Source organism: Tasmannia lanceolata, unplaced genomic scaffold (genome assembly GCF_043159265.1).
Source record: "Tasmannia lanceolata isolate RefF3 unplaced genomic scaffold, GAP_Taslan_0.1 ptg000015l, whole genome shotgun sequence".
NCBI lineage: Eukaryota > Viridiplantae > Streptophyta > Magnoliopsida > Canellales > Winteraceae > Tasmannia > Tasmannia lanceolata.
Window position 1 is genome coordinate 42,478,163 of NW_027518692.1, and position 25,823 is coordinate 42,503,985.

Genomic DNA, 25,823 nt, shown 5'->3' on the forward strand with positions numbered 1-25,823 from the left:
TCTAAGGAAAGTGATTTTCTCATCCTTTTGGTGAGAAAATTTAGAGGGAAAATACAAGAAAGTTGGTTTCCACATTATTATTTATATTTTCCACCTGTGTAATTCCGCTTTCCCCGAGAAAACAAGTAAACAGCGAAAATGTCAAATCATGTCCAATCACGAAAAAATTTGGCTTACTCTCTTCTCCTTTCCTTTCTCAAGAAGGCAAGTGAACATAGCCATATAGAAAGAAACAAAGATAAGGACAATGATATTTTTTGATTTGACGTCAAAAAGCATTAAAGTTTCCCACTGTTCATGACTAATCATGTTACAAGGGGGGCGCATGGGGATGGGTGAGAATATCATCTCCCTAAAGATAATATTAGAAAAAGATAAACTTTGGGAAATGAGAGTTTTTATATGATGCCCGACCGTGAAAATCACAAGGGCAGGGAGTCAAAAGGCAGGGTGTCAAAACCTTGCCTTTTTTAGATCGCTGCCCTTGTGATTTTCACGGTCGGGCATCATATAAATTCTCAGGAAATGATATTTTCCCTCCTCTCACGGCTAAAATCCCCACCTTTAACGTTATTTGTTAAGTTTCAAAGCTAAAGAAAAACGTTAAAGGAGGTGAATTTATCCTCAATCAATGAACCATTTTCACAAAACCGTTAAGCTCTAATACCAAGATAAATTTTGTGATTTTCACTAATCTAATTTTCACCCACGCAATATGCATGCGCCCCACTTTTAACATGATTTGACGTCAAAAAGCATTAAAGTTTCCCACTGTTCACCTCAAATCATGCGCCCCAATGGGGCGCATGATTTCACTTGAAGAGATGGGTGAAAATATCATCTTCCTAAAGATAATATTAGAAAAAAATAAACCTAGGGAAACAATATTCCCCCCCATCTCACGGATAAAATCCCCTCTAAACGTTATTCTTTAAGTTTTAAATGCAAAGAAAAACGTTAGGTGGTGAGTTTATCCTCATGCAATGAACCATTTTCACAGAAACCGTTAAAGGGCGGGTATCATTTCCCTAAACCTAATCCAAATTGGTTACCTAATCTAAACTTACTGCTTCTCATTTGATAGTTGATAATCCAAGAAGAGAGAGCTCCTCTCGTGATGTTCTACAAGATAATCGATCACAAATTTGGTCCCCTCATGTTGTTCTACAAGATCAACGGTCTCGATTTCCCAATAGGTAGAACTGTTTCTCCAAAAAAACACACAAAACGCATTCCAAACCGCCACGTTAAGGGTGTCAATTTTGGCTCGGGCTCGGAAGCTCGCTTGAGCTCGGCTCGAATCCTTAACGAGCAGAGCCGGAGCCCGAGCTAGGCCAGGCTCGGCTCGGCTCGGTTCGTTAAGGCTCGTTAAGGATTTAATATATTTAAATATATATATTATATATTAATATATACACTAAAAGGGTTGTCCAGGGAGTGAAATGGAGAGGCAAAATATGTCACTTCTTTTTTGGAACCCCATTTGTTACTTGGACCACCCCCGTAGTGTAAAAAGAGTAGTCAAATTACAGTAGATAGGATTGTTCAGGGAAGATGAAGGGTGTGAATATATCATTGCCCTTAATATAACCTGAGCTCGGTAAGGCTCGTCGAGCCTAAGCCAAGCTTTTGAGCTTAATAAGCCGAGCCGAGCTGGCCCAAGCTCGGCTCGTTTACACCCCTACACCACGTGCCACTCCCTCTCTCTTTCCAACCACCACACGAACACAAACCCCTCTTCCAATGAGTAGAGATTAAGGACCAAGAACATAGAGGCAGTAGCAAAAACAGAGAGGGAGAGAGAAATGGAAAACAATGGAGAGTCACTTCACGTAATAATGTTTCCGTGGTTTGCATTCGGTCACATAAGCCCATTCATCCAACTCTCCAACAAACTCTCCTCCCACAACATCAAAATCACCTTCCTCTCTGCCCCTTCAAACATACCCCGCATTTCTCCCTCCCTCGCCCCCCATATCCAAATCCTCCCAATCCAAATCCCACCCCTCCAAGGCCTCCCTCCCGGTATCGAATCCACCTCCGAAATGACACCCCACATGGCCGAACTCCTCAAAAAAGCAGTCGACAATATGACCCCCCAAATCTCCACTCTCCTCCCCCAACTCAAACCCCACATTATTTTCCACGATTTTGCCCACCAATGGCTCCCCTCTATAGCCTCCCCTCTCGGCATCAAAACCCTATTTTTCTCTGTTTTCGCCGCAGTTTCATCTGCTTATTTAATGAACCCTGCTCGCCTCCTCACCGCCTCCGGCCAAACCCCCACCGCCGGCGACCTGAAATATCCGCCGCCGGGATTCCCGTCCGGTGACTCCTCGATCATCTCCCTCAAAACATTCATTGCCCGAGATTTCACTTATGTTTTTGAGAACTTTGGTGGGCCCTCCGTTTTTGACAGAGTCGTGGCCTGTAAAAAAAACTGCTCTGCCATTGTTATCAAGTCTTGTCTTGAAATGGAAGGGCCTTACATCAAGTTTGTGGAAACCCAGTACGGTATAATCTTTAATACTCTTCTTTTTATTGGGCTGGCCATTACATGTGGATATTTTACATCGAGCAGTTTTGAATCCTGGGCAAGTGCTCTGATAGCATGTGAAACAAACAATTACTCAATAAGCTTAAGTTGTGGGACATGACGTTATTTAATCTTTTCTATTTTAACAGGTAAACCGGTTCTTTTGGCCGGGCCGGTGGTTCCTGACCCGAATCCGGCGAAGCTGGAGCAAAGATGGGATGAATGGTTAAATGGGTTTTCTTCAAAATCCGTTGTGTTTTGTTCTTTTGGGAGTGAGACTTTTCTCAAAGATGAACAGGTTAGAGAGCTTGTTTTGGGTTTGGAAATGGTGGGTTTGCCTTTTTTGGTGGTTCTGAATTTTCAAGGAGGGGAAGACAGTGAAGCCCGTTTGAGGATAGTATTGCCGGAGGGATTCGAAGAGAGGGTAATGTTGGATATTTTCAAAATGTTTAGAGGAATGATAGAATGAAGGGCGTCGTTGCAAAAATCAGCTCCAAGGGTGTCCCTATTGGTTGAATTTTTTATGCGCTTCACTTTTCAAAAATCAACCAATAGGGGCTCCCTTGGAGCTGATTTTTGAAAGGTGCTCTTCGTTCTATCATTCCTCTTGTTTAAAATAGAAAAATGAGCTTTATTTTTAAGGAGAAATTATATGGTGCCCGCAAGTCCCGCGTCAAGAGTACTACCTTGATGTTTGATCCGACAACAGCCTCTTAAAAAGTGGTCTGCTGTTGGATCAAACATCGATGGTGGTACGGCTCAGAGGGGACTTGACGGTTAGATACCATATAAAAACTCATTTTAAAGATACCCTATTTTTTGGTGGGGGTGTTGGTGGTGTGAAGATGAACGTAGCACACGTCTCCATAGTCATGCCTTCATAAAATAAGAGTTTTGAAAAATCCAAAAGCGTTAGTCCCTAAATTTTAGCATACTGCTAAGTTTTTATTTGTTTTGTTCTGTAAAACTTACAAAGAGTCGTGGTATATGAGTGTTGATGTTGCTAGAGTTTAGGGGAATGCGTAGTTGAGTCCATATGGGTTTAGTAATTTATGGAACTAGTTGCACACCCGTACGATGCACCGGGCGTTAGAAGAAACTAAAGTTTTAAAAATATATGACAGTGAAAAATTGTTTGCTTTTATAGTATTTCTAAGTCACCTTTTATGCGTGGAATTAGTTTTTTTTTTTCCTAACAGATTTCTTATCTAGCCACATATCTCGATCACCTTAAAGGTGATCACGGTCTCGATCCCCTAAAAGGTGATCACGTTTTAGGGTGAATTAATTTGCTATTTGCATTCCTAAAAACACTCATATGCACATCCATGTCAAACCCATATAATCCGGTCATTTTCTCATATGAACTCTATCCGAGTCTTTGAACTGGGAAAGGCTATTGGGCAATATTTAATATATTTTATAGGTTAAAAAAATTACTTAATGGAAGTTTTTAAAAGACTATAAAATACCCTATAGATAAGATTACTCATGTCATAGATTTTATAATGACCCCCTCTCAAAGAAATCTAAAACAGCACGGTTCTTTTCACCAAATATAAAAGGAGTAAGTCTCCTAAATTAATTAATTTTCATAGAATTAGAGATAATAATGACTTTCTAAAAAAATAAGATTTGACAGAAGATTTGCTTGGAAAAGATTGACAAAAGACAACAAGTTCACTTTGATCCTGTATAGGAAATAAGAACAGGGGGGAAAAGTTGTCGCTCTAACAACTAATGAAAAGTTAGAGAGAGAACAATGGAAAATAATTCATGACGAATGAGCATTCCTAATTGTTAACCCATTGAATGACCATAGAGAAGCAATGAAAAATCTCTTATTTCGTTAACCTCTCTGTTAACAAAACCTAGTGGGACCAACCGTGCGATGCACGGGTTGAATGTTAATTTTGATGGGAAAGAGACCCATAGAAAGGGAAAGTTGATTGGGCTAAATATTATACATAATAACAACATAAAATTAGTAAAATGACTTTTCTAAGAATAGTATTTCTCAACATACACATGAAAAATCATACAAGTGAAAATAGAAAATAAGAAAGCAGACATATTTGTAAATGGTGAATAAACTGAATAAAATAAAATTTGTGGGACCTTAAAAAAAAAAACGAAGTGAAACTATCTCAATTTCTAGGTGAATAGATTTGCAATTCGCATACAATAGAGCTCCAAGAGAAATAAGGTGAGATTGGATGGACAAAATGGCACATCAGCATGTGATTTGATGGCTAATTATGAAGGTTATCTTTGAAAAATTTTCAACCAAGGTCATTATCAAGGACCTTGAAAATGGCACATCAACAAATTATGAAGGTTATCATTGAAAATTTTTCAACCAAGGTCATTATCAAGGACCTGGAAAATGGCACATCAACATGTGATCCGACGGCCGATTAAGCTTTCTCTTGGGCTTGAAGCCTGAGGCCACGTTTCATCCAAATTGCCTTTAAACTTGCTCTCTTATTATTATAATTATGAAATTTTTGCTGGAAGGTAAATCCATGAGAGGAATGCATACGCCTGGTTGCAAGATTAATTAAATTTATCAATAACAATTAGCCCAAATGAAAAATTAAAATATGTATCTACTTTTAAAAAAAATAAAAAGACAAAACAAAAAATGAACAGGAGAGAGGAACCTGAAATGCGAGCACTTTTTACACTGGAGTCGGTCAAACATCTGCCACACATCGGTGGCGTTAACTTGCTAATACAACACCCATTTATGCATTGGGAGAATAAGCTGAAAAGACAAAAAAAAAAGACAGAAATGAGAGCAGGTGTTTGGAATAGATATGAATTTGTGAAAGAGACACCTCTTTTCCCTGAGAATGGATCATTCTCAGATTTGCTTTATCTTCCTCTTACCTCATACCACATGAAGAAATTTATAAGAAAAGTGTGATACAATGGCGAATTGGAAATGGAATTTTAACGTAGAATTGGAAAATATAAACGAAAGGATTTATTGGGGAAACATTTTGAGAATGGGAAATTTACTTGCCTTTAATACTATATGGAAGAAAGATTAGATAGTGATATCGTAACGTGTATGCGTTTGAGAAATTTAGGAGAGGTAAAAAATCTAGGAATGATATGCGTATAGAGAGAGAAATATGGAATGGCAAAAGGCAGCCAATCATAAAACAGCCGTTCCTTATTTGATTTCTTATAAATAAATCGAAACATGCTTTTTGGAAAAGTATATCAATATCATCTTGAAGCTTTAAATACGGATATAAGAAACAACACATATGGAATGGCTTTTTTAATTATTTTTTTTCAACGGATGCGCTATATTTATGTTTATGAATCGTGATCCATCGTGACCTACCAAACGTGAAGAGAAAACTTTATTAATTGCTGAGAGAGATTTAGGAGAGAGAAAGAGATATAATAGGAGATTTAATAGCTTTTAATGGCTATAGGCAGCCGTTGCGTGTATAGAAGCGTGTATAGGAGGGGGTGCCATGTGGCACCACCACAGCTTAGAGGATTTCACTTTATATATATATATATATATATATATAGAGAGAGAGAGAGAGAGAGAGAGAGAGAGAGAGAGAGAAAACGGTTCCTACACATATGTGTAGATAAGTTATCTACAGACTAGCTTAAAATACAGTGGGGGCTACATTATTTGGGTGATCCAAACCATTCATTTTTAAGGCCATCACATAGATAGGGTGTTGTAGACACCCCATTTTGACCGAACCTTAATAGAGTCGTTAAGATAGAAATCCTATCAAACTAGTGTTTTAGTGTCCCAAATTTGTTTCTAGAACAGTTTAGGGTCTTATTTAGGTCCCCATAAATTTTCATCGGAATCCGTCGCGGTTTGCCTAGCAAACGAACGACGTTTGTAGAGTAGTGTAGTGTAGGAATAAGGGTGACGATTTAGCCAGAAATAGGGGTGCGCTGGAACCTGAAAAGCCAGTTCAAATTTGCTGTGGTGGGCTGTCCATGGAGATATAGGGGTATACAGATTAGTGTGTAACGTAATTAGGGGGTGTATTATCCTGAACCGAGGCAATTTCGTAATTTGCGAAGATGCTTTTCTTCCCCTCCAAGTCACCATTAAGCCCTAAGCTAGGTTAGTGAGATGCTTAGGACTATGATTAGTTAGAGGACTAGGATTAGTTAGGGGGAATCTTAGGAAGCTTCCTAGTTGGTTATACTTCCTTCGATCCAACTCTTGAACAAAAAGGTAATTTGGAGGGTTGGGATAAAAAGGGAGAAGATATTTTACTAAGATTTTTCTCCCCTATGTTTTCTACTTGCCCCCCTGCTAATGTGATAGTTGTTATGAGTACATTAGGGTGGGCTGTCCATGGAAAAAGAGGGGGGCATAATTTTTTATGGTCTTATGAGAGACCATCGAATTAGGGCATGAAGGAGGGGATTTTCTGGTTTTTCTCTCGTTTGAAGCAGAGAAGAGAGAAAGAGAAAGAAAGAGAGAAAGAGAAAGAGAGAGAGGAAGAAGAAGAAGAGAGAGGAAGAAGAAGAAGAGAGAGGAATCTGGCCACCCTTGCCGGAATCCCACCACCTCAATACCCATTTCCCCTAATATCCAAACCCACCGGCCAGCCACCACCACCCTCTCAAACCCACCTCCAAAATCCGACCCAAACCCTCTGAAACCCATCTCATCTTCATCGTTTCCCTCACCCACCGGCCAGCCACCACCACCCTCTCAAACCCACCTCCAAAATCCGACCCAAACCCTCTGAAACCCATTTTCTAAAAAAAAAAATAGAGAGGAAGAGAGCTCCGGCCATCTCCTCCGGCCCCACCATCTTCTCCCCTCCAGCTCCATCTCAGCCGCACCATCTTCTACCTCAATCCCTCCACCACCTCTTGCCTCTACCGACCCTAGCACCATCATCTTCTCACCATAACTTCGTCTTCTCCGGTGGCTCCTACCGGATTCCGACCAACCTCCATCCACCATCCGGCCAAGCCACCACATCCACATCCACCTCCAAACCCCAACCGCCATTTCCACCACCCAGCTCTCCTATTGCCGACACTTCCATCTCCACCTTCTCCTTTCATTTTTCCCTTTTCTCTGCAAAATCCGAAACCCCAAAAAACCCATTTCATATCCACCATCCTCCTCCCCCTCTGCAACCCATTTCTGCAACCTTTCCATCACTGGAGCTCTGGCCGATCTTCTTTCATCTCCTCTGCAACTCCAACCTCTGCCTCAGCCGCCGTCCCCAGCATCATTCCCAACTCTGGTCGGAATCTAACCATCCACCACGGAATCCGGTCATCCTATCACCCACCTTCTCAAAATCCCTAAAACCCATTTCATTTTCTTCCCTACTGTAGACACCCCATTTTGACAAGGCCCTAAACCCGCATATTCGAATAAAATCCCGAGGTCAGACGGAAAATGAATGAAATTAATCCGAGCAAAAGAGAATGTGGGGCCCGCTTGTGTGGGACCCGTTTGTGTGGGACCCGCCTGTGTGGGACCCGCTTTTGTGGGGCCCGCTTTTGTGGGGCCCGTTTGTGTGGGACCTGCTGATGTGGGGCCCGCTGATGTGGGACCTGCTTGCGTGGGGCCCGCTTGTGTGGGGCCCGCTGTTGTGGGACCCGCTTATGTGGTCAAAGAGAGAATAAGGACAGTCATCATTTTCTTTGTTTTTAAAGTGGGCGTAATGAGTGGTTTTGGTTTTCGCATGGCATCCAATGCCATTTGAAAATTATTTTTTATTTTGTTATTTATTATTTTGCAAAGAAATGGGAAATGGGGGGGGACAAGAGGGGGACAAAAAATAAATGATGATTGCTCTCCTCATGATGAGTCTCCCCACTCAAGAGGAGAGCTCGGTTCTCTCGCAGAGGGGAAGAACCAGAGAGAAAAGGAGGAGCAAAAAAAAAAAAAACACAGTGGAAAAAAAAGAGAAAACCAAAAAAAAAAAAGGAAATCGACAGTGGAAAAAAAAGGGAACGAAGGAGAAAACCAAAAAAAAAGAAAGGAAATCGACAGTGGAAAAAAAAGGGAGCAGAGGAGAAAAACCAGGGGGAAAAAAGAAAAAAAAAAGAGAAGAAAATCGGCAGAGAGAGAGATCCGGCCAGTCATCTTCTCCGGCGAATTCCTTGCCGGAATCCGATCGCACATCTCTCATTACCAGTCACCTTCTTCACCTCCATCTACGCCACAAGCGTCTCAGATCCGGCGGATCTCCGGCAAATTTCTCCCTTCTTCGGTCAGTATCATCGGATTCCGTCGATTTTTACTACCTCCTGCAATGATTCCATCTCCGGCCAAGATCCGAGGTCTGCAAATCTGAAAGGAGTGAGGATCAAGCTGCTGATTTCAAATCTTTCCGAGCTTTGATCATTTTTTTTAAACTCGATTAGCAGTCCATGTAAGTAGTTTCTCTTGAATGTTTGTTTTTGTTCTTGAGTTTTATTTGGAGGCTTGAGTTGCTTGTGATTGTAGACACCCCGCTGATGTGGGACCCGCTGATGTGTGGGGCCCGCTGAGTGTGGGGCCCGCTGATATGGGACCCGCTGATGTGTGGGACCCGCTGATGTGTGGGACCCGCTGATGTGTGGGCCCGCTGATGTGTGGGGCCCGCTGTGTGTGGGGCCCGCTGATGTGTGGGGCCCGCTGATGTGGGACCCGCTGTGTGTGGGACCCGCTGTGTGTGGGACCCGCTGTGTGTGGGACCCGCTGATGTGGGGCCCGCTGCTGTGTGGGGCCCGCTGCTGTGTGGGGCCCGCTGATGTGTGGGGCCCGCTGTGTGGGGCCCGCTGTGTGTGGGGCCCGCTGTGTGTGGGACCTGCTGGTGTGGGACCCGTTGACGTGTGGGACCCGCTTGTGTGGGACCTGCCGATGTGGGACCCGCTGATGTGGGACCCGCTTGTGTGGGGCCCGCCGATGTATGAATAGTACTTGGTAGGTCCTACTGTGAATAGTAGTTTTGAATAGTAGCTATGAATAGTAGTTTTGAATAGTACCTATAAATAGTAATTATGAATAGTAGTTTTGAATAGTAATCTTGTATAGTAATTATAAATAGTAATTATAACAGTCTTCAGCACAGGAGTCAGTCCTTCAGTCAGTCCAGGAGTTTTTCCTATCATCATAGGGGTTAGGATTCTGTCCATCCTCCCATCAAGTCGTGATCTTTACCCGCTCCTGCAAGGTATAGGATGCTGTCCAACCCTTGCCGAGTTATTTTCCTGTTCGTTCCCCCGCAAAGTATAGGATGATGTCCAACCTTTGCGGGATTCCAGAAGTCTCCCTACCCTTATGATGATAGGATTTTATTCTCTGGTGTCAAAAAACAATAAAAACATTTCAAAAATACTTGAAAACAACAAAAACATTCCAAAAAACACTTGAAAATTCAAAAACATCTAAAAAACAATTCAAAATCCAAAAACATTTTAAAAATCAAAATTTCAAAAAATCTTGAGTCATGTGCAGAGTAGTTAGGAATTCTGGTCCGAACTACGGATGGCTTGATCCCTAGCTGAGGGGTACGTAGGCAGCTCAGGCGTGCTGCTGGCACCCTGAGTTCAGTCACCATTTTTAGACACCATTTTTACACCCTTTCACCATTTTCAGTCACCATTTTTTGTAAATATTTCTCATAACTTTCACCATTTTTCATAACTTCAAAACCTCCAAAAAATACAAAAAACTTCAAAACCTTTTCAAAAAGATCTTCCCCTAGAGTTAGGAGTCTGTCCTAGATATTTAGGGTGTTTTAGAGTTAGGAGTCGGTCTTGATTTGTATTGATGTGGTGTGTCCTGTCGTGTGAGTGTCCCTAGAGTTAGGAGGCCTCGAGTCGATCGGTCAGACACTTAGTCGAACCGATGGCTAGACTAGGAAGCATATAGTCAGCCCATGGTTTTCTTTATGTTGCACAGCCTAGATACACATAGGATGTAGGGCCCACCTGCATTAGCTTAAGGCTAAACAACCTGCATTAGTTAGGACATATAGAGAGTCCTAAAAATCACAATCCACTTGAATTTAAGCAATCGCACAAAAAGCTTTAAAAACTAGTCGAGTCTAGTTGATCGAGTCTAGGATAGCGGTCCTAGAGGTTTAGGCATTGTAGTTTAGCATAAGACACCGAACTACGTTGGCTCTGATTCTTCCCGAGGCCGGGATACGTAGTGCAGCTAGGATGGATGGCCATCCTGGTCCGAGTCAAGCATTGCATTAGAGTTTAGGGTTTGTCGTGTCAAGTCATGTGTTGTGTTGTATGCTTTGTTGTGTTTTCTTACTTTCATGTACAGATCCTATACCTTTAGTTGTAGCATGCATGTGTTCGTCCACCAGAACTTAGACACCAATCAGGCATGTCACACATAATCTAGCTATTCGTAGGCGACACTTCTTTCATTTCTTTTGTGTGTGTTTCTTATTCATCTCCGAGACATGCATGATTAGCTAGACGTTGTCTCGGAGATATTTGTTCCCATTTCGCATGATTTTTGCCCAAAACTCTTCAAAATTAATAATAAATGGCATAAGAGACCAGGTGCTAGCACTTGGGCGAATTGGGGGCGCCTAATCCCTTCCCCATTCGTCATCAGGCACGAACCCTATTTTATATCTCTGGTTATCCGTTGCAACAGAGCACAGCATGGGATCCAGGGCCCACTTCCTTGGATGGCGACTCTTCTTTGTTTAAGGTACGCCTCGAATCTGGGCTAGTCCCCGAATCGAGAGGTATCTCACTTTACATCGCCGCTCATGCTGTGAGGGGCACTCTTTCGAGAGTTCCTTGGTGGGGCTCTCCTTCACGTGGACGATCTAGAGACTCGCGCGGGGGCCCGTCCTCCACGCCCGTCCCGGATCTGGTTCCACAGGCTGGCGACTCTGCTGGGGATATTTTGAAATATTGCCTAACTCTGTAAAAATGCCATTTTAATTAATTTTGAAGAAATTTGGGTCAAAATCAAGCTAAATGGGAACTTTATCGTTAGAATCCAGGGGCACCAAGTAGGTGCGTAATTAAAACAAGGGATTCACACACTGCACAGTAGGCATTGTCATATTTTTTTATTTTCTTTCATTGATTTTCATTGTTTTTTTTATTATTATTGGCTCCACGGGATAGATTCAATGCGTGCCCAACTGGGATGTTATTACACCCTGATGGTGCTGTTGAATCTATTTCCAAGCTATGCGCCAGCGCTGCAGCCGTAAACACTCGGTGCACTTGTGTTTACAGCAGCCGATGAGCAATGAAGCATACTATGTATAACACTCGGTGCACTTGAGTTATACATATTAAGTATGTTTTATACGCATAGTACCTGATAGATTGAGTTCGGAGCCCTACTTTGTTTTATATATTATGTATATACCTACTGGCTTAGTGAAAACCAACTAGGAAGTACCCGTGTTTATATACATCTATATTGCATTCATATGAGGACGAACATGTGTTACTTACACATGTGAAGCCTAGAGTTAGGAGCCTTGTCCAATTTGTAGACTAGGGTAGCTCACCTTGCGTGGCTACAGCGCGGTCCTAGTACACTCATCAGTCTGTCACGAGTCGAGACCTCCTTGACTCCGCTAGATTAGACTAGGGTTGGTGCCCCTGGTTAGGATGTATATATATATATATATATGTATATATATGTATATATTTATTATTAGATTAGGGCTTGCTTCTTAGTTAGGTTTCCTTCTAATCTAATCAATTTTTCCCCATCTATCCATTCTGTGGATTATCATAAGATTCTTGGCTCTTTTAGTCATGATCTGTTTTCCGTGAGCCTGATCATTTGATCGATCCTGATCAGATCACTCCGCATGTCGATTATGAGTCTATCTTGCCATCATCATTACCGGAGTGTGTGTTCTTGCTGAGAGCCCTGCTTTATCTTGACCATGACGGCATACTCTTCATGTTTAGTTGCTGAGTCTCTCCTGGTATAGCCGTCATGCTGCCAGATTTTTCCTAAATACCTTGAGTGTGGTCACTATCTTTTTAGGCTTGTTGACAAACCATGTGCTTACCGTACCATATCTTCTAGTATAGCCGTCATGCTGCCGATTTTTTTTTTTTTTTTTTTTTTTTTTTTTTTTTTTTTTTTTTTTTTTTTTTTTTAGAAACCTTGAGCGTAATCATTATCTTTTCTGGTTCGTTGACAAACCATGTGCTTATCTTACCACATTTTCTTGCATAGATGTTATGCTGCCGGATTTTATCCATGGGAGGATATACTCGTATCATCTTTTGTCTCAGCTTGTATATGGGATTTTCATTTGATTGCCCTATATTGAACTCTAGTGTTTGTCATTTCCATGACAGGAGTCTTAGCCATTCGCTTGCAGTTCACACCAAAAGAACCTTATTTCTGAACCTATTGGATCTTGTTAACCTTTGAGGATAAGTCACCACTTTACTTCATTTGTTTCCCCTCAACCTAGATGGCTGAGTTAACTTCGAACAATAAGCTATCCGTGGCGGAAATGTGGGAAATAATACATTCTTGGAATAAAGAAATAACTCCTATGAAAGACGAAGCTAAGGAGAAACCTGTAACTTCTGAAGACTCTGTAGTCCAAAATCATCCTCCTGTAACCCTTGATCCTATTAAGGCCATGATAGCACATATTGGTGATTCTGAAGAAGAACAACTTACTGAAGAGAAGTGTTTCACACCTCCTACTGACGTAGAAAAGGAGAAAGAATTTGTTGACGAGGTTGAGAAACTGTCTCCTATGATCCCTATTCCTGTCCCGGTCCCAGTATCACATATTGATAATTCCAAGGGCAAGCAACATGTCGAAGACAAGTGTCTCCCATCTCCCACCTCAGCAGGGAAAGTGAAAGAGTGTGTTAAAGAAATTGAAGAATTGACCTTTGATCACCAAAGCGTGAAGATTCTAAGAAACGATAGCAAATCAGTTGCTGATTCTAAGAAGATCAACATTGTTGAGTCATCTCATCAAGCACCTCAACCTGTCATGCAGAGGTCTGGTCCAGGAGATGAGAACCCAGCACAAAAGCCTAAGAAGAAGTTCACTCCATTACCGAAACCTCCAGCGGTCATTCTCCGAAAACTTGTTAAGGATGGACAGTTGAAACTCATGGCTCAGAAGCTACCTCCTAAGGTTCTTCCAAGGTTCTACAACAAGGATGAATACTGTGAATATCACCAAGGCCCTGGTCATATCACCAATCGTTGTCGCTCCCTCAGATTTGCGATCCAGGACCTCATAGATAGGGACCGTCCCATTTGGCCCGGGTTTAATGCTACTCAGAATCCTTCACCTAGACGTATTGATATTTCCCCAGATGTTGCTAAAGCTAACTCGACGATTGAGCCTTTTGAAGATCCCTCCGTCATCATTCATCCGGCATTTGAACTAGGAGGTACTTCGGCTGCAAATTTGGGAATGTCAGAGCTAGAAATGTCAGGAGGTAGTTATATGCCAGCGAAATCGTTACCGACGCCAGTTGTTGAAGATCAGCTGAAGCTAGGTCAACAGGACCTATACCAGGGTTGAATCCTCGGTTATGGACGTCATGGAGGAAGGAGTGCCACCCATAACCTTTTAATGCCAGTTCATTTACCATCGAAGAAGTGTCACGTGTTGTTTGTCTTTCGTTGAGTGTACTCCAACTTTCTTCTCTCAAAGTTGGTAAGTCTTATTGTGTCGATGAAAAAAAAAAATAAAAAAAAATGTTATGTTTGTCAATCGTGTTCATTCATAGTCAGTTGTTTCCGTCCCTTGTCAAGTCCAATGTAGAGCCCATTGAGGCGCATTAAAAAAAAAAAAAAAGAGTTACTGATGTACTTAAGAGTCTTCAATTCAATAAAGTTGTTCATTTTATATCTTTGATACTCTATGATTCACTCTTAGATCTGATGTTTAAATAATTAAACACACCCTTCTCAGATGAGAATGCAGACGAAATTCCCCTCGAGATCTGAAACATGGTCAAACGAGAGGAAGAGCGTCGAGCAAAGCCACTTGCAGATGAAATCGATACCGTGGATAGTGGTATCGAAATCCGAAACTCGGGAAGTAAGGATTGGAAAAATCTCCCGAAGAGCGCAAAGAATCGATAAACCTATTTAGAGGGTTCAAAGAAGTGTTGCTTGGTCCTATGAGGATAAACCAGAAGCGTGCCTTGGCATCGTTCAATGTGAGTCACCCTCGGCTTCAGACAGGTCAAAAAAAGCAAAAAAATTCAAATGAAGAATACCAAACATCAAATGCAGTGAATGAAAAATTGAGAGAAGACTTTCGGACAACAAAGTCATGAGCATAGAGCATGAACCCCAAAAAGAATACTTGGGCTATACATTGCGATGGAATTTCAAGTTAAAGCATTCCAGGCGTAGGGGCATTCCCCACATCCAAGCAAAAAAATAAAAATCAGAATGAACAAAGAAAAATAAGATAGAATCCAGAGAAGAAAGGAGAAGGGAGCATGCCCCGCGTCAACTCCTCAAGAGCATCAGAATCGCAGGAAGCGGAGTCGATAAGTAGATTGAAAATTTCAAAATCTTCAGCATTCAGAGAAGACCCAGAGTCGTAGAATCCCAAATATCAGTGCAAGATCTCAAAGACAAAGTGGGAATTCAATCAGTCTAGCTTGCACAGTGCAGATGAAGTCTTGCCAGGAAAAGCCGCCAGACTCCTCAAAAAAAAAAAAAAAAAAAAGAGAACAAGAGAAAAAGTTCAAAGCCATTGAACCTTGGCCATTCAAGAAGCTTGTATGCCAAAACATCAGAAGGCCATCCTTGGACGCCTGAGCCTTAAATGCCAGAATCCCAAGTTTTTTTTAAAAAAAAAAAAAAAAATCCTTTTGCAAACACCTTCGAGCCTCAACAAAATCAAACATTATTTTCAAGCATCCACAAACCAGGGGCATTTCGACCCGAACTACGCGGACCTGATCCCCAACTCTTCGGGGGTACGTAGGCAACTTGATCAATTCAGGTTCGGTCAAATCCTTGGGGATAAAAGCTAAATCATCCCCTTTTCAAACTTTTGAAGCTAAAAAGCTAAACCATTCTTTGTTAAACCCAAAGCGAACTACGCGGATCTGATCCTCCATTTTTGGGGTACGTAGGTAGTCTGGCAAGACCAGATTCGATCCAAATCGTTTGAACTTCCGATATCTAACCCTTTTGAACCCAAGCCCGCCTAGAAAGTCCTTCTGGTGAACAAGCAGAGGTTCAAAGTCAAGAAGAAAAAATGATGGAGTTTGAAGACCCGCTAGGTTGAAAACCCGGGAGGGCGGTCTAGGCAAAATTTAGGGTCATTTACCCGCTAAGTTGACAACTGAAAATTCAGCTTAGGCAAAAGTTAGGGTATCGAGCCCGCTGGATTGAAAACCCGAAAGGGCGAACCAGGCAAAAGTTAGGGCAAGCGGTCCGCCAGATTGAAAACCTGACAAGGCAATCTGGTCAATGGCAATGACTTCCAACGAAAAAGCGAATCATTGAGGTGGAGAAACAGTCTTCAACCAGGGTAAAATCTTGGAGTCCAAGTTGTGCCAGCAAGCTTACTTTAACATTCTTCTAAACTGGGGGCATTGAAACCGAGCAATCCGAAAGGGATAATAATCATGACATAAACACCGAAAAAGGAGAGTAGTGCCTCTTGACACGGTCTTCGAAATACTCTAAGAGTGACTAAGCCATACCCTTAAAAAATGACACATCAGATCCAAGAGCGAAGTCGAAAGCGAGTCGAGTCCTTCGAGCAATAAGAGTCTTCTTTGATTGAGTCCTTGGAAATCTGTTCCTCCTTCATATTTGTGTTCCCTCTCCTTGCAAAGTCCAAACTGTCGGGTGCTGGAAGAATGGGAGCGTGTCCTCCAAAATGCAAAGAAAATTCAGAGTAAATCCTGGTTTAGGTATCAGAAGGGGCAAGAGATATCTTGTTCAAACCTACCCGAGACCTTAAGCCTCCAAAAGTGAGCCATGCGAAAGAAGAGATTTTCAGACTCAGCCATCATGGTTATTGTCCTATTCTCTCCATACAAAAAAAAAAAAAAAAAAACTTTGCATCCTCAAGCCTTCATGAAACGAAACATCTTTTCTTCAACCATCATTGTCTTGCCTTCTTAAAACTCCTGTCATGGAAACACAATATACTAGGGGCATCTTTTATGACTTGCGTCATAAAAGATGTCAAGCGCACAAAGGCAATCAGTAACAATGTCTCAAGCAAGTAAGGATAAGAGGGGTACAAGCACATCTCAAGCCTAACCTCTAAACTCCTCAGTTGAGTCCTCTCTTCAGAAGAGTCAATTCTCTAAGAAAATCAGTTTCCCAAGCGGAGTCTAGAATTTGCTCGCGCAGCCTTCAATCCCCGGCAAAATCAGAAAAAATGGTCAATATCCAAATCCCTGCAAGTTATCTGAGTCCAATTCTCAGCAAGGAACTCATACTCCCAATTTCCTCGGCAAGAGGCAATCAGTCTAAAAAAAAAAAAAAATCATCATTCGAAATCAATCAATTCTCAGCAATATCACTGTCCTTCCAAGGCTCTTCGTGGTTTGTCAGGCAGGCACATCATGGACCCTTGCTCCCTGAATGGCTCTTCGTGATCTGTCCTTTAGGATATATCATGGACCCGCTCTCCATGCTCATTTCATTCATCTCCATTACTTGTTATTCTTGTTGGGCTCTTCGTGGCTTATTGTCATGGACCCCAAATTTCATTCTAGGCTCTTCGTGGCTTATTGCCATGGACCTTAGATTCATTGCGTGGCTCTTCACGGTTTGTTGCCGTGGACCCTCGATTACTTCTTGGCTCTTCATGGTCTACCATTCAGGTATACTACGGACCCATGCTCCCCGATTGGCTCTTCGTGATATGTCCTTCCAGAAATATCATGGACCCACTATTCATAGTCATTCCATTCATATCTTTTACATGTCATTTGTTTCTGCATGTTGGGCTCTTCATGGCTTATTGTCATGGACCCCAAATTCAATGTTTGGCTCTTCACGGAGTATTGCCGTGGACCCTTGATTCCTTTCTGCTGGGCTCTTCATGGTTTCTTGCCATGGACCTTAGATTCATTGCGTGGCTCTTCACGGTTTGTTGCCGTGGACCCTCGATTACTTCTTGGCTCTTCATGGTCTACCATTCAGGTATACTACGGACCCATGCTCCCCGATTGGCTCTTCGTGATATGTCCTTCCAGAAATATCATGGACCCACTATTCATAGTCATTCCATTCATATCTTTTACATGTCATTTGTTTCTGCATGTTGGGCTCTTCATGGCTTATTGTCATGGACCCCAAATTCAATGTTTGGCTCTTCACGGAGTATTGCCGTGGACCCTTGATTCCTTTCTGCTGGGCTCTTCATGGTTTCTTGCCATGGACCTTAGATTCATTGCGTGGCTCTTCACGGTTTGTTGCCGTGGACCCTCGATTACTTCTTGGCTCTTCATGGTCTACCATTCAGGTATACTATGGACCCATGCTCCCCGATTGGCTCTTCGTGATATGTCCTTCCAGAAATATCATGGACCCACTATTCATAGTCTTTCCATTCATATCTTTTACATATCATTTGTTTCTGCATGTTGGGCTCTTCATGGCTTATTGTCATGGACCCCAAATTCAATGTTTGGCTCTTTACGGAGTATTGCCGTGGACCCTTAATTCCTTTCTGCTGGGCTCTTCATGGTTTCTTGCCATGGACCCTAGATTCATTGCGTGGCTCTTCACGGCTGGTCACTGTGGACCCTCGATTACTTCTTGGCTCTTCATAGCTTATGGCTATGAACCCTTGATTCTCAGTTTTTCTAATCCATTAATCACTCAATATCTTTCTTGCAAGGTTCTTCGTGGCTTATTACCACGGACCCCGGATTATGGCTTGGCTCTTCGCGGTTTGTTGCCGTGGACCCTCGATTTCTAGTTTCCTAAAAATAAAAAAATATAAATAAATTTCGTTCCGCGAGGCTCTTCGTGGCTTACTACCATGGACCCTCGATTCCCGTTTGCTTGGCTCTTCACGGTTCACCACCGTGGACCCTCGTTTTCTGCAAGGCTCTTCATGGCTTATTACCATGGACCCCTGATCAAAATTTTCATTCAACTGTTGTTCTTCCTTGTCTAATTTGGTGAAAAGCTGGACAACAACTCTCTCTAGTTATTTTGTTGTCAAGTCATGGTCCGTCGTTCCACAGTGTGCCGTCACCCAAGTGCGGAGTCAGGAATACCTGTGTGACCGATGTGTTACTCGAGTGTGACCGATGTGTTACTCGAGTTATTTCTCTGGTGGGAGGCTATCTCACCAATATGTTTTGAATGCTGAGTTATGTGTCCAGCATTTCACCAAATTAATATTAAGTCATGTTGAATGTGAAATTTTAAAACGAAAGTCTCTCTGAGAGCATCTTTGAGAGCATCAAGCCAATAATCAAAATCCTTTTCATTCAAAACCCCTGAGGCATCCCTTCCCTCCAATTCGAGTGAGACCCCTGAGACATCTATTCCCTCCACGAGTTCAATCTTTGTAAAATAAATTTTGGGCCAGTCAAAATGTGTTGTCTGTTCAGCTTTGACATTCGCGCGACAAGCACACTCTGCCAAAGAGGGGCATCTGTAGACACCCCATTTTGACAAGGCCCTAAACCCGCATATTCGAATAAAATCCCGAGGTCAGACGGAAAATGAATGAAATTAATCCGAGCAAAAGAGAATGTGGGGCCCGCTTGTGTGGGACCCGTTTGTGTGGGACCCGCCTGTGTGGGACCCGCTTTTGTGGGGCCCGCTTTTGTGGGGCCCGTTTGTGTGGGACCTGCTGATGTGGGGCCCGCTGATGTGGGACCTGCTTGCGTGGGGCCCGCTTGTGTGGGGCCCGCTGTTGTGGGACCCGCTTATGTGGTCAAAGAGAGAATAAGGACAGTCATCATTTTCTTTGTTTTTAAAGTGGGCGTAATGAGTGGTTTTGGTTTTCGCATGGCATCCAATGCCATTTGAAAATTATTTTTTATTTTGTTATTTATTATTTTGCAAAGAAATGGGAAATGGGGGGGGACAAGAGGGGGACAAAAAATAAATGATGATTGCTCTCCTCATGATGAGTCTCCCCACTCAAGAGGAGAGCTCGGTTCTCTCGCAGAGGGGAAGAACCAGAGAGAAAAGGAGGAGCAAAAAAAAAAAAAAAACAGTGGAAAAAAAAGAGAAAACCAAAAAAAAAAAAGGAAATCGACAGTGGAAAAAAAAGGGAACGAAGGAGAAAACCAAAAAAAAAGAAAGGAAATCGACAGTGGAAAAAAAAGGGAGCAGAGGAGAAAAACCAGGGGGAAAAAAGAAAAAAAAAAGAGAAGAAAATCGGCAGAGAGAGAGATCCGGCCAGTCATCTTCTCCGGCGAATTCCTTGCCGGAATCCGATCGCACATCTCTCATTACCAGTCACCTTCTTCACCTCCATCTACGCCACAAGCGTCTCAGATCCGGCGGATCTCCGGCAAATTTCTCCCTTCTTCGGTCAGTATCATCGGATTCCGTCGATTTTTACTACCTCCTGCAATGATTCCATCTCCGGCCAAGATCCGAGGTCTGCAAATCTGAAAGGAGTGAGGATCAAGCTGCTGATTTCAAATCTTTCCGAGCTTTGATCATTTTTTTTAAACTCGATTAGCAGTCCATGTAAGTAGTTTCTCTTGAATGTTTGTTTTTGTTCTTGAGTTTTATTTGGAGGCTTGAGTTGCTTGTGATTGTAGACACCCCGCTGATGTGGGACCCGCTGATGTGTGGGGCCCGCTGAGTGTGGGGCCCGCTGATATGGGACCCGCTGATGTGTGGGACCCGCTGATGTGTGGGACCCGCTGATGTGTGGGCCCGCTGATGTGTGGGGCCCGCTGTGTGTGGGGCCCGCTGATGTGTGGGGCCCGCTGATGTGGGACCCGCTGTGTGTGGGACCCGCTGTGTGTGGGACCCGCTGTGTGTGGGACCCGCTGATGTGGGACCCGCTGATGTGTGGGACCCGCTGCTGTGTGGGGCCCGCTGCTGTGTGGGGCCCGCTGATGTGTGGGGCCCGCTGCTGTGTGGGGCCCGCTGCTGTGTGGGGCCCGCTGTGTGGGGCCCGCTGTGTGTGGGGCCCGCTGTGTGTGGGGCCCGCTGTGTGTGGGACCTGCTGGTGTGGGACCCGTTGACGTGTGGGACCCGCTTGTGTGGGACCTGCCGATGTGGGACCCGCTGATGTGGGACCCGCTTGTGTGGGGCCCGCCGATGTATGAATAGTACTTGGTAGGTCCTACTGTGAATAGTAGTTTTGAATAGTAGCTATGAATAGTAGTTTTGAATAGTACCTATAAATAGTAATTATGAATAGTAGTTTTGAATAGTAATCTTGTATAGTAATTATAAATAGTAATTATAACAGTCTTCAGCACAGGAGTCAGTCCTTCAGTCAGTCCAGGAGTTTTTCCTATCATCATAGGGGTTAGGATTCTGTCCATCCTCCCATCAAGTCGTGATCTTTACCCGCTCCTGCAAGGTATAGGATGCTGTCCAACCCTTGCCGAGTTATTTTCCTGTTCGTTCCCCCGCAAAGTATAGGATGATGTCCAACCTTTGCGGGATTCCAGAAGTCTCCCTACCCTTATGATGATAGGATTTTATTCTCTGGTGTCAAAAAACAATAAAAACATTTCAAAAATACTTGAAAACAACAAAAACATTCCAAAAAACACTTGAAAATTCAAAAACATCTAAAAAACAATTCAAAATCCAAAAACATTTTAAAAATCAAAATTTCAAAAAATCTTGAGTCATGTGCAGAGTAGTTAGGAATTCTGGTCCGAACTACGGATGGCTTGATCCCTAGCTGAGGGGTACGTAGGCAGCTCAGGCGTGCTGCTGGCACCCTGAGTTCAGTCACCATTTTTAGACACCATTTTTACACCCTTTCACCATTTTCAGTCACCATTTTTTGTAAATATTTCTCATAACTTTCACCATTTTTCATAACTTCAAAACCTCCAAAAAATACAAAAAACTTCAAAACCTTTTCAAAAAGATCTTCCCCTAGAGTTAGGAGTCTGTCCTAGATATTTAGGGTGTTTTAGAGTTAGGAGTCGGTCTTGATTTGTATTGATGTGGTGTGTCCTGTCGTGTGAGTGTCCCTAGAGTTAGGAGGCCTCGAGTCGATCGGTCAGACACTTAGTCGAACCGATGGCTAGACTAGGAAGCATATAGTCAGCCCATGGTTTTCTTTATGTTGCACAGCCTAGATACACATAGGATGTAGGGCCCACCTGCATTAGCTTAAGGCTAAACAACCTGCATTAGTTAGGACATATAGAGAGTCCTAAAAATCACAATCCACTTGAATTTAAGCAATCGCACAAAAAGCTTTAAAAACTAGTCGAGTCTAGTTGATCGAGTCTAGGATAGCGGTCCTAGAGGTTTAGGCATTGTAGTTTAGCATAAGACACCGAACTACGTTGGCTCTGATTCTTCCCGAGGCCGGGATACGTAGTGCAGCTAGGATGGATGGCCATCCTGGTCCGAGTCAAGCATTGCATTAGAGTTTAGGGTTTGTCGTGTCAAGTCATGTGTTGTGTTGTATGCTTTGTTGTGTTTTCTTACTTTCATGTACAGATCCTATACCTTTAGTTGTAGCATGCATGTGTTCGTCCACCAGAACTTAGACACCAATCAGGCATGTCACACATAATCTAGCTATTCGTAGGCGACACTTCTTTCATTTCTTTTGTGTGTGTTTCTTATTCATCTCCGAGACATGCATGATTAGCTAGACGTTGTCTCGGAGATATTTGTTCCCATTTCGCATGATTTTTGCCCAAAACTCTTCAAAATTAATAATAAATGGCATAAGAGACCAGGTGCTAGCACTTGGGCGAATTGGGGGCGCCTAATCCCTTCCCCATTCGTCATCAGGCACGAACCCTATTTTATATCTCTGGTTATCCGTTGCAACAGAGCACAGCATGGGATCCAGGGCCCACTTCCTTGGATGGCGACTCTTCTTTGTTTAAGGTACGCCTCGAATCTGGGCTAGTCCCCGAATCGAGAGGTATCTCACTTTACATCGCCGCTCATGCTGTGAGGGGCACTCTTTCGAGAGTTCCTTGGTGGGGCTCTCCTTCACGTGGACGATCTAGAGACTCGCGCGGGGGCCCGTCCTCCACGCCCGTCCCGGATCTGGTTCCACACCTACAAACCCACATCAACCTCACTCTCCAACCACCCTTAACCCATCCACCATTGCCACCCCCATTTGCAGGTATCAAAACCCTCTTCTTTAACCCCTCGTCACTGCCACAACCTCTATCATCTCCTCCCTCCATCATCACCACTACCACTTCTTCAATTCCATCTCCGGCAATTATTGCCGGAATCCGACGATCTATGTCCCAAATCCAATTCATCTTCACCTCCAGCAATTTCACCCCAATCCGCTGTCTCTGCGCTTAATTCAGAAGAATTAGAGGAAGAAGGAGCAAGAGTAAGAGCATACAGGTCTCTAAGCAAGAGTAATCCTCTCAATCCTCTTGTATCAGTTTTCGGTACTCTGTATTTCTCTTGCTATCTCTTTCATTTTTTTGTATGATCTCTATTCCATGCAATTTGGTTTCGGTTTGGGAGAGCAAGTGATAGACATGTGTTTTGTTTATGCCTATGATCTGTTTAAGTAAATGCCTCTAAGTGCATAATGTTTGTGTTGCATTGAAAGTTTATTTGATGTGATCGTGGTTTAAAGCTCTATTGTTTGGGGTGACAATACATTTGGTCATGGCAGTCAGCACGTGAGCAGAGCTTAATTTGATGACGTTCTAATTGAGAATTTGCGCATTAAATGATTTCTATTGAAAATTTAGATTTGCTCATCTAAAAACTCTAAAGTGTCCGCCTATTGAATGGTTTCCATCGGGGTTTTCGCTGTGTTGCAGGGTGGGTTTAAGATCATCAAACGATTTTCATTTGAAACCATAGGGATACTCAATTGGCAATTTTTAAGCGTGTTGCATTTACCTAGGGATTGTGAGTTTATCAAATCATCTCCGTTGAAGACTTTGATTCTCCATGTTTAATGACCGTCATTGTATTGCCAATCCAATGTTGTACATATTCACAGCACTTCACTATATTACAGTTAATACTTGAGATGAAATGATGTTGTTGCCTTATGGTGCTGCCCCTACCATTTCACATTATCGGTTCGATTAAAATCATTAGCAACTGTACTGGCTTGGTATTGTCCTGAAAATGATACATTCATTCTCTATATTGTACATGATTCTGATTTTGTTTCCTTCATTGAACTTGCAATATTTATAATTCAGAAACTCTTGTATTGCCAATACCAAATTCTGTTTCTATTCAGACTCAGGAAATGTAGTTTCATGTATAGTGTGAATCATTGGAATGAGGTGTTTATGAGTATCCATGTCTGCTATTTGATATTCGTTAACTGGATTGACCTCCTTTTATGAGTGGTAATGATAATGTAGCTTTCTTGGGTGTGCAATCTCGGATTATTCTTTCATCTCATCCAAGCTGGCCTTATTTCTAATAGACTCAGTTGATTGAGATACTTGATTTCATGTTTCGTTAGTGTCATTTCATTTCTTGATCAAGTTCAACCCTCACTTCAGCCCTGTTTTCACACAGGTTTAGCCTGCATCAGGAGACACACTCTGTCTCGGTATGCAGTTCTCTTTGGGAGACAAGCCTCATTTAGACCGAACCCTTGGGAAGGTTGTCTTAAGTTTGGTAGAGAGTTTATTCTTAGGAGGCATGTCTTGCCTCATTTATAGAACCCCTATTTGGAGACAAGCCTTGTCTCATATAGAGAGTTTCCCCTTTAGGAGGCTTACCTAGCCTCATGTTAGAGTGGCCTCCTCTTTTAGAGCGAGTCTTTGACTTGGTAGTGTTATTAGAGAGTCTCCGACTCATTTGTACTCCCTCCCTAGTGTCATTAGTTAGGAGTATTTCCACTCAAGACTAACTCAGTCTTATTAGAGCCTTCCCTGCTTGGGATCTTAGATTGTTTTCTCTGTTCTTGGGACGCTTGTTTACTTGTTGTGGTTCGTCTCTTTGAGACATTAGTTGTTTGTGCGGGATTTTCCCTTTTGATTTAGGGCTTTGCCCTAGTTTGTGGTTGTACTTGCGTGTTCCCTTTAAGAGAAAGCATTTAAAGGTCCGAAACATTGGAAAAGCTTTAAAATCCAAAAAAAAAAACATTAGAAATTTGAAACTCAAAAACATTTGAAAACTTTAAAAAATATCAAAAACATTTGAAAAAACATTAAAACCGTTAAATCATTTGAAGTGTTAGGTTTTAGTTAGGAGAGTTCGTTTCGAACTACGTTGGCTTGATCCTCTTCCACGAGGTACGTGATGCAGCTTGGGATGAAGATCCCAAGTCCAGCCAAACTTTGTAAATAAATGCTTTAACCATTTTTTCTTCAAAACCTTATATAGCCACCTATATAAGTGGGGAAATTAAAGTCTATAACAAAAAGCTTAGGCTTGCCTCGCCTACTTCTCATTTCTAACCCTCTTTCTAATTTTCCTTTGTGTCTCTTACTTTCACCATTCCAAATTGTCCCAACAGGTGAAGGAGAAGGGCAGGGTTCATACAGGGTGGGTCCAACAACAACAGATTTTGGCCCATCCGAGCGTTGGATGCTTCGTTTGCCATGCGGGTTTTAGCTCTATCACAGAAGGGTTGATAAACGATTGTCAGTTAGTTCTTTTGCCAATGAGGGGAGATCAATACTTGAATTCCAAACTGGTGAGTGGAGATTTGAAAGCAGGATTGGAAGTCAATAGGAAGGATGAAGATGGGTCTTTTGTTAAGGATGATTTGTGTGAAGCAGTAATATCGGTTATGGTTAGAGTGGAAGAAGAACCGGGTAAATCCGTGAGGGCTAATCAAAAGAAATGGAAAGATTTTCTTCTTGATAAGGAGATTCACGAGAAGTTCATTAGAGATCTCGTTGACAAATTGAAGGAGATGGTGTTTGCGTGAAACAGCTAGATTCACTATGTAATTTTCAGTTAACGTTTGTTTGTCTTTTTTTAAATATGTACTTCTGTCGTTATAAAGGGAGGGGTCAAAATTTCGTAGTAAAAATTTACGTTCAACAACATCTTGTCTTTTAGTACTTAAAGAGCTGTCAAAAGGTTAACACATTCCCAAAAAGCCCTCACAAAGAAAAGACACCTGTTTTTGTGCAAATATCAAATTTTGGTTGCGCCAATAATACTTATGAAAGAAAAAGGGAAATGATATATTCGCCCCCT

General features: G+C 42.5%; 1 protein-coding gene across 1 annotated transcript; it reads left to right on the top strand.

Annotated features, from left to right (window-relative positions):
- The first annotated feature begins 1,724 nt into the window (after positions 1-1,724).
- LOC143847367 (anthocyanidin-3-O-glucoside rhamnosyltransferase-like) lies at positions 1,725-25,667 on the top strand. Its single transcript, XM_077356177.1, has 3 exons — positions 1,725-2,514; positions 2,686-2,960; positions 25,132-25,667. Exons 1-3 carry the CDS (start codon positions 1,806-1,808, stop codon positions 25,546-25,548), a joined length of 1,401 nt encoding a protein of 466 aa, XP_077212292.1. The 5' UTR covers positions 1,725-1,805; the 3' UTR covers positions 25,549-25,667.
- The last annotated feature ends 156 nt before the right edge of the window (positions 25,668-25,823 follow it).

What these genes read in the sequence shown, in the direction of transcription:
- LOC143847367 (XM_077356177.1), top strand. Translation starts at nt 1,806, where the DNA reads ATGGAAAACAATGGAGAGTCACTTCACGTAATAATGTTTCCGTGGTTT. An exon ending in GTTTGTGGAAACCCAGTACG is followed by an intron (nt 2,515 to 2,685) that starts GTATAATCTTTA and finishes CTATTTTAACAG; the next exon opens with GTAAACCGGTTCTTTTGGCC. An exon ending in CGGAGGGATTCGAAGAGAGG is followed by an intron (nt 2,961 to 25,131) that starts GTAATGTTGGAT and finishes TTGTCCCAACAG; the next exon opens with GTGAAGGAGAAGGGCAGGGT.